General features: G+C 44.2%; 1 protein-coding gene across 1 annotated transcript in view; it reads left to right on the top strand.

The window, feature by feature from the left end:
* Positions 1-9,013, top strand: part of RNF220 (ring finger protein 220) — a 235,795-nt gene that overhangs the window by 186,474 nt on the left and 40,308 nt on the right. Inside the window, exon 7 of the mRNA XM_009884860.1 lies at positions 354-486. Coding sequence (XP_009883162.1) covers positions 354-486 — 133 coding nt within the window. The remainder of the gene's footprint in view (positions 1-353; positions 487-9,013) is intronic.

Below are 9,013 nucleotides of genomic sequence, written 5' to 3'. Positions count from 1 at the left end.
GGTCAAAGGAGTCTGTGGTTTACATGATAGGGAAATTGTGCATGCAAGGTAGAGGAATGCATGTTGCAGTGCACACCAGTGTTGTAATAGGAACCATTGCTTAAATTTCTTGTGTAAAAATGATGAACCTTGCACCTTGATTTGATCTTAAGGTGGTCAAGTTCTGCCAGTGCCCATTTACTTCTATGTTTAGTTCACTGGGAATGGGGGCGGGAGTAGATGCTACTGTCCGCTCTATACTTAGCTGTCCTGGGAACAGTCCAGATTTTCTTCTCCAACCCACCCCAAGTTATTAACCCCAAAGAGCCAATTTCGTGCATCTCAACACTCTGCCCCTGCTTTACCCTGTGCAGAGAGAAGGTTCATGCATGACCGAGGATGACTCTGTGGACATCGAGAATGAGAACGGCAACCGCTTTGAAGAGTACGAATGGTGCGGGCAGAAGAGGATACGGGCTACTACTCTCCTGGAGGGAGGATTTCGAGGTGCGCCAGTGTTTTGGGGGCCCTTGTAAATCATTCTGCTGTGGAAGCTGATCATTGCCTGTCTTTAAAGGGAGGGACCTAGAGATTTGCCTTTCACAATGGGCAGGACCTTCAGTCTTTGCCAGAATGTAAAGTGGTTTCAGCCTTCTGCCTCTCTTGAGTGATGAGAGTCAAAATTTGAGCAAATCTCAAACAAAAGCGTGGCCTTATTTCTTGCTCAAGAAATGTGGCTGAAGAGAGAATGAGTAGGAATGGGTAGAATGGGGAGATCATTTGGGGAAAATAGCTTTTTATATGTTACACATAGTAAGAAATACGTGGAAATATGTGAAGAGAGGGAAATAGAAATGAAATTGTAAAAATTCCCAGCCTGGAGTGACGAAAGCTGGTGTATCAGCCTCTGGTGATGTATTGAAGGTGACAGCTAAGTCGCTTTAGCACCTGCATAAAATATTAAAGGGCCGGTTGTGCATTTATCACTCCATCCCTTTTAAGGTTGATAAATGAGAATCCAGGAACCAGCTCTGCACCTCCAGCACTGCAAGCCCTTAGGGCTCCCAGACAAACACATTTTATTTTTCCTCCTTCTTTTGCTCCTTCCCCAGTGACGGGGAAATCAGTTACTGAGGAGAGAGTGAGTTATGGCAAAATTTGACCTCTTGTGAGCTTTATTGGTGAATGTAATTTTAGCTAGAAACCTGGCCCCTTTCTTACACTCAGCCCTTTGGCCTTGAAGAGGAGGATTTACTAAACTGTTCGTTGGCATGAACCTCTGGCACTAAGGAGAGTCTCTCGCAAGCAATCCACGTAGCGCATGCCTAATGAGAGGAGGAATGCTGGCTCCCTCCGTTCAATAAAGAGGATGGGATGTGATCTCTTCCTATATCAGCTTGGATTTTAATTTAAAATATCTCAAGGGGAAAGGCTACTACGTAAGGGAGTTGGACTTAAAAGCCAGCCGTGCGCTCACTGACAGCCTGGCACTCCTGATCTGCTCGTGCCTTCCTCTGAAATTAAATTGTAGCTGGGTTGTAGCAGAGCAGATGATCAGGAGCAGAGAGGTGAAGGAGCAGCTTCTTTGGGTTTTAAAGGCTACCCAGTAAAGCTCACGCTGTCACTTCCTGTGTCTGTAGCTTTACCTATCTTAACTTTTTTTTGTGCCTGCATGGAGAGTTGAGTCTGTACAGGATTCCAGGTAGAGGTCTGACAAGACCATGGACTATGTTTATGTAGTGTAATTACTACAATCCGTAGTGGGGAAGCATGGGATGTCTGTGTGCCTCTCTTGTTGTCACTGCTAGTCCTGATTAGAAACAGCTACTCAGTTCATCTCTGCCCTTTTTTGTGCCTGCGTAGTTCCTTCCTTCACCCCCACCAAACACCTGAGTTTGAGGAGAGCACCATCTTCCGCATCCTTTGGTGTGGACATTGTGCTGTCTTTACCTGGTTAATGTTCCCGGTTGTTTTTGAGTTAACTGAAGTGTGATCTGAACCTTTCATATTGCTTCAGTCTTATGGCGACACTCTTTTGAATGAGCCTTCAGGTGGACAAAATGTGTGTAACTGATATGATTAGGCTGCGTAAATGCAAAGTACTTGTTCCTTCTTGCATTTTCTTCCTTATTTTAAGGAATTCTCAAATGCATGCATTTGTGTTTTATAGATCAACTGCTTTCTTCCACCAGAAGTTAGACAGGTTCTAGCAACAGTCAGGGCTGTAACCTCTGCTAGATGGCTGCACACGCATGGAAAGGTATTTCTGTGTTTCATACTTAAAAATAGCCTTACTTCCTGATGGAAGTATGGGGTCCATCTCTTTTTTTTCCTTTGAGACCTTCATGATGCCTTCAAGAGTGTTTACTTAAATGAACAGGTCCAGCAAAGGATCAGAAGTATGGGGTCCTGATGGAAGTATGGGGTCCATCTCTTTTTTTTTCCTTTTTGAGACCTTCATGATGCCTTCAAGAGTGTTTACTTAAATGAACAGGTCCAGCAAAGGATCAGAAGACTAGGACAAGAGTAGAGCACAACTAGATGTGGATCTGAAACCCTCAATAATTGGATTAAACTCCGTCCCTTTGCGGTGCTGGAGGAAAGGCATCTGTAGATCAACTCGCAAGCACAGGAACCTCCCTGTAGCATTTGTAGTGAGGAGCTTCCTCGCTGTGCCCCTCCTGAAGAAATCATTCCACCTGAGCGTCTGGCAGGTCCCTATCATGTGTGTTTCTCCCAGCCCTTCCTCCTCTGGAGCACACCACTGCTGGCAGCTGGACTCAGCAGCTGCTGTGCTCTTCTAGAGAGGTATCCTCTTCCCTAAACAAGGGAACTTTTTGCCACCAACTTTGTACCTAGTATTTTGGGATGACCAGATAATACCTGCTGGGTACCTACCTACTCCGTGCAATAGGTTTCTGTAAAATTTAGGAAGCCAAAGCAGAGCTGGAGTGTTCTCCCATAGTTGGCTGATTGTATTTCTTTTTAAGCAAGTTAGACTTTTTCATGCTCCCTTTTGTGGTTCTTGCATTGTCTCTAGCTGTTGGCATTCAGAGGTGTCCCTCAGTCAGGCCTACTTCGTGCACTCTCAGGTAACCTTAAAGTGACTGTCTTTTTCCTTTCTCTGCCAGTGTTGGTTCTTCCCTTGTTTTAGGGACAGAATTCTTAATTTACAGCCCTGAAGCACAGCACAGTTTTGGAGATGCTTTCCAATGCTTAAAACTGCTTTGTCTGAAGTTGGCAAGGCCCTCGTTAACCCCTGTCACCCGAGGCTTTGTGTTTGGCTCTGTTGCCTTTGCTGAGAAGTAGCAGCGATGTGGAAATCGAAGGCCTTTTATCATGCCAGACAGCCTTTGCCAAGCTACAGGGATGTCACCAGTGTCTAAAGAGATGACATGGGGAAATACATAAAACCGGAGGGGAAAATAGATGTCCACGTGTCTCATTAATTTTGGTTTTAATGGTGTGTTGCTTCAAGGAGATGTCACAGCTGGGCAAAGGGGGAGCAGGATGCTGTGGCCAGCGTGTGTTGCATGAGTCGGTCAGACCATTGGGCAGTACTACAGAAGTGACTCAAACTTAACACAGGTCCTGTCTGCTTCTTTTTGTCATTTTTGGTTAATGGACAAAGTTTATATCACACTCAAGGTGAGGAAAACTTTGCTAATTAATTCAAAGATCCTGCCATGTTCTCAGGTGGGGGAAGGTTGGAAGATCTTGAGATTATTCTTCTTGAAGTCAGAGAGGTTAGGGACACGAACAGCCCTGCTCAGGTTTTCTGGAAGGTGGTCTAATACTTGGGAGCAATCACAGGCTGAAACTCTCACTCGTTCCTAGGATGAAGCTTTCTTGCTTCCAAAGAGCTTGCAGGGAAGACTTGCTCTTCTCACCTGACAGGCTGTCTTAGAAAGTGGAAATTCTTGTCTTCTGTGTTGGTGTTGCAGATGCAAATCCCCATTTGGGTCTATTGGGGCAGAGCCAAAGCACACCTTCTTGCTCACCACGGCTTGGCATACTTGAGGTGGCAGGTGGAAAGAAGAAGAGGTGGCAGCAAGTAGGAATATGACATAACTGAGAAGTGCTGGGATCAGTATGTTGTCTCTTAAGCTGTTGCGTTTAGTGAACGCATTTAGGTCAGGAATTATTCAGTACTTCTAGATGTCCTCCTGGCTTCTTAAAGCCTCATTTGCTATCGCTTAACTTGCTTACCCAAAGCTGGAAGAATGCAGGGTGTAAAGGAAGATCGTTGGCAGTTATACAGGATTTGAAATCACTTTGTTTCAGCAGAGGTCCTACTTGAAGTAGGGGTTTGTAGCAGGAGAGTTCTTGCTTCTGTGTGGGATGGGTGCAGAAGGTTACCGTGAAACACCAAGTGCTGTTTAAATCAAGCTTGTGCTTCAAAGTGAAAAGCTATACAGATGTAATAATCAAGTATTTCCCTATCAGAATAGTGTCGCAAGACTCAAATTTCTCTTGAAATACCTGAACATCCAGTAATCATCTGTCCTCACGTCTCTGGATCGTCCCTCTCTGAAGCTCTTTGTTGCAAGGGATTATTTCATGCCATCGTTGTCTAATGACTTTCTGTGTTTAGGAAGCCAACAAGGCTTTGCAAGTGAAAGCATCAAGTGTCTCTCTCTCTCTCTCTCTGATGGTTTGGCTTTTTTTTAACACTCAACATATTTGTAGCAGTTCTTCTGTTCCCTCTCCAGAATGGATGCACGTTACCCTCAGTGTTTACACTGTAAGGTTATCCCTTTAAAGAATTCCTGAGGGAAGTTCAAAAGGGTTTTTTTTTTCTTTGAAAGATTCAGTGTCTCTTTTTGTGTGTATGTCTCTTACTTGAAAGAAGGGAAAGGGAGGGGGGGAGTGGAAAAAAAAGTGCTTTATCTGAAAAGAATCGCATCAGCTTCGCACTGATAGAAGCCGCTGTCATCTCTTAAACGGCTTAGCACAGTCAAAAGGCAAGAGGACTTAAAACAGTGTCTTACACAGGGATCGATGGGTGGAACACATAACTCGTAACTGCAAAGAAAAAAAAAAAAAAGCAGCACAGGGGGAGAGATAACGGTAATGATTGCATTGAGGGAGGCTTGTTCTTTGTAACACAGCTTCAAAGGTGTCTGGACCGGTGCCTAAGCAAACCGTCCTGTGAAGTCGCTACCTCTCTAGGTCTAGGGATGGCGGGGGGCGGTGTTTGCACCCTTCTGTTCCTTAGCAGATGGGACAAAGATTAGTAAATGCCAGGTTAGCTGTCTCCCTTCTGCTGCTTCGGATTTGAGGAGAGGATTTTGTCCCTTGGTCTCTCTCTGTCTGTTGCGGGAAGGCGGCTGGTCCAGGAGAGGGGCAGGAAGCGCGCAGTGCTCTGAGCACGAGCGGCAGCGTGCTTAATGTGATTGAAAGGCAGTTAAAATGGCGGTGACCTTTTCAGGGGGAATTAGATTGCCTGCCAAGAGTGGTTAGAGGGAGTGATAACGCCAGCTTGAGGAAGCTGTCCAGTCTGCTTCAAAGGCAGAGAGACAGAGACAGGGAAAGCAAGCTAGCAGCAAGTACCATTTAAAGCACGAACCACGCGGTCTGCTAGAACAGAGATTGCTGTCCTCTTTAGATATGAAAGAATTGAAGAATTGTAGCTAAGTTCTCTCCACCCACCCCGTCCTCCTCTTCTCCCCTCCAGCTCCCCCACCAAAAAGCCTTCCTCCAGGCACAGTAGCAGGCGAGTCACCACTGCTCTTCTGGATTTCTTTTCCTTCAGCAGATCAGTTGCATCAAAAATAACACAGAAGAGAGAAAGACTTTGAAAATGTTAAAATGGTAAGCAGGGCATTTTCAGGGAAGGATACTTTCTTAGAAAGATCAACATGACAAGGATCTGTCTGATAGATTGTGATACTTTTGAAGAAGGAGAAATAAACAGGGATTACTTAACTCTGAAGTTTCTCTTTATTTCTCCACGCTGCCCTCCTCCCAAGCTAGCAAAGGGCTTGTGTCTGTTCGTTAATGTCTTATCAAGGGAAGAGAACAGCACGACTTGGCGTATGTGTAGAGGGACTTGGTAAAGCCTTACAAGCTGTAACAAACTAGTTACCCTTGTGTGCCCATTTGCATTGGATCTCGCGTCATGTACAATTAGGGCAGCTGCCTGGAAAGTGGGACTATATTAAAATGTCTAAAAGTTTCCAGCAGATGGCTGCAGTCCCACTGTCAGCTTTCTGTCTCTGCAGAATCAAGATGTGCTTCAATTTGAGCAGCAAATGTTGTAGGCCAGCCTTCATCCAGCATGGGTTAGTTGTCCAAAAAAAGAGCACTGGGGCAATAGCTGTATGTTCTTCCAATTTGTTCTCTTTCTAAGTACATGCAACTTTAGAAGCATGCTCTGAAGTGTGAGGTCCTATCCTCAAACTCTAAGTAGATGCTTTTCAGTTCTCCTGCCTCAGCCAGCAGCAGGTGTTTGTGAATACAGGGACTTTGCTTGTCTGGTAACTACCTGGCAGAAAGCTCAAATAGACAAGGAAATTCAGTTGCATTTCTCAGTGCAATTTCATGAACATCAAACTCTACAACAGAACTCCCCAAAGTCTGTGTTTGACATGTATGTGGAAACTGGAGCATGGAGAAATATCTTCTCTAATGTTATAAAGATAGTAGCAAAGCTGGTGTCGGAGCTTAAAAGTTTTGCTCTAGAATCTCACCCAGTAGCCAGCTGTGCCCTCTTTTTCAGGTAAAATATAATGAAGCATGCAGGAAATCTTCAGGAGACTCCATTTTTCCATGCCAGGAGGTTCAGGCTGCATTTAAGGTAGTACTAGTAAGAGGGTATAAACTGATCTACTCAAATTCAGCAAAAGAATTTGAGCTGAAAGGTAAAAGTGTGACTTCTCTTAAGAGACTGCATGGGAAATAGAAGATATCGCTGGCATATTTAGGCCTTTTGGAAGAATGGTCTAGTAATTAGAATTATCTTCCCTATTGCTGTATAGATGAGTCAGAATTTTACCCTGGCAGGCTAAAGCAAACTTCAACTTGGATGCAAGAGCCGTCTGTGGTAAGAGTATAGGGAATCTTTGCCATAATGAAATTCTTAATCTTCTTCCCATTTAGCAAGAACTCAGTTCACTGCTTTTCCCTGTCACGTTTCCAGTGTCAGCGTCCCTTGTTGCTTAGTCTGAGGTGATTGCATCTATACGTCTGAACATCCTTCCCAACCTCTCAGTCTTGCTATTTTAGCCTTCCTGTGTTTGGTTTGCTACCTTCTGCAGGTCACCTCTACCTGCTCTAAGCTTCCAAGTGGGGCAGATGCATAAATTTCACATTTCTCAAGTGCTTATTCTGTGCCTTATCCCCCCTTTAGAGGGCTGCTGAGTGCCAGAGCACTTGTATGCCTTACCTCAGCCCTTGTGTAAAATGGTGATAATCCTGGTAATCCCTCCGTTGCTGAAGGACGGTACTTTGTACTGGTCCGATGGAGTAGCCCAGCCACTCCTTAACGTTTGCACCTCTCTCCTTTGAGAGCAAGTACTTGACCTAAAAACGCTAACAGATCTGTTTACATAGTGTTATATACAATAATCAGGTGGGCTGTACCTGACTATTTCTCCATAGTTTGTGCCCACATACGGAATTTGAGGGATTCTGTGGCTAATAAATGTCTCTTGGATATTGTGCTGTATATTAATATCGGAAGCTGACTTTAGTGAACAGGAAAAACAAGGGAGAATAGTATGTGACTTAAAAAGAAAAAAAATCAGAATTACTACCTTAGGTACAAAAGCCATCGTGATCCACCATGTAGTTGATGCTCAATATCATGTGTGTTTAAAGTTAACATAATGCTTCAAGGAACAGCTTTTTCTTCATTTGGAACACAAAGTAATCAATGGGATTCACCAAAGTAAAAATAACTTTAACTGGGGAAAAAAAAAAGGCGCTTATACCTGTTAAAAGTCCTGATTGTTGATAGTACATTTTTGTTAACTTGAACACATGCAAAAATCTAAGAACCTAGTTTTTACCCTCAAACTGCCAGAACGCATTAGCTGAAAGGAGCACAATCAACTAAATCTCGCTGTTTGATTTACATAACGCCGACAGCCACTGTAACCAGGAAAAGATTTTCTGTGGGAAGAAGGGGAATTCTCTCTGTTTGACAGTATTATGTATTGTACCTGGAGGAGGAAAAGGACTGTCTGTCACCCAGCAACAGAGGAAGGAGGAAAAAAATTAATTAAAAAGAAAACAGAAAATGCAGTTGTAACACTGTTAAAATTGGCAGGGGGAGTAAGGGAGCAGGTAGAGCACCTGAAACTACTCAATTTTTTGAAATTGACTGGGTTTCAAGTTGACAGCATCCCTTTAAACTTCAATTTTCCTAGATCTCAGACATGCAGCATAGGATCTTCCAGTCCCGTCTGCTGCACTTGCTTAGCTGCTCTCTGCAATTCATTTTTCTGGTGGTCTGTCTGCTCTGGTTTTGAAAGTCCCAGGCTTTAAGACAATCATTTGATAATTTATTTTTTTTTTCCCCAAGTGTCTGCAGTTTTGCTAGAACTGCAACCTACTTCTTGGACACTCGGGTCAAACTTCAGCCTTAAGAACCCGATAGTTGATTGACGTGATTTTAATAGCATTTTAGAATACAGTTGTTAAGTCAGGGGCAGCGAGATTTTTCTAAAGGAAAAGGGAGCACGGGTCTCAATGGCTCTAAACAGCTCCTGTCTCCGCATGTCGTCTCTTGCACTCGGCGGTGAAACGCATTATCGAGTAGTGCCCGGAAAGTGGCTAACTGCGTTTGACACACGCCAACTCCCTGCCTCCACACTGGATAATTGCATTGTCAACTGTTCAGCAAAGTGGCAGGTGACACTGCAGCCGGATTGATTGTCCTAGTATGGAGGCTCCCAAGACTGTCAGCCACCCAATCGATAGAGTTTACACAAGACACCGTGACTGCATCTGTAACTAATTTCAGTTTGAACCTCGCAAGATGCGGCTGTCCCTGTTTCCTGGCCTCTCTTCTCCTTTGCTTGCATCTTCT

The sequence above is a fragment of the Charadrius vociferus genome, unplaced genomic scaffold, assembly GCF_000708025.1.
Source record: "Charadrius vociferus isolate BGI_N301 unplaced genomic scaffold, ASM70802v2 scaffold163, whole genome shotgun sequence".
Classification (NCBI taxonomy): Eukaryota; Metazoa; Chordata; class Aves; order Charadriiformes; family Charadriidae; genus Charadrius; species Charadrius vociferus.
This window is presented reverse-complemented; position numbering and strand designations above follow the sequence as displayed.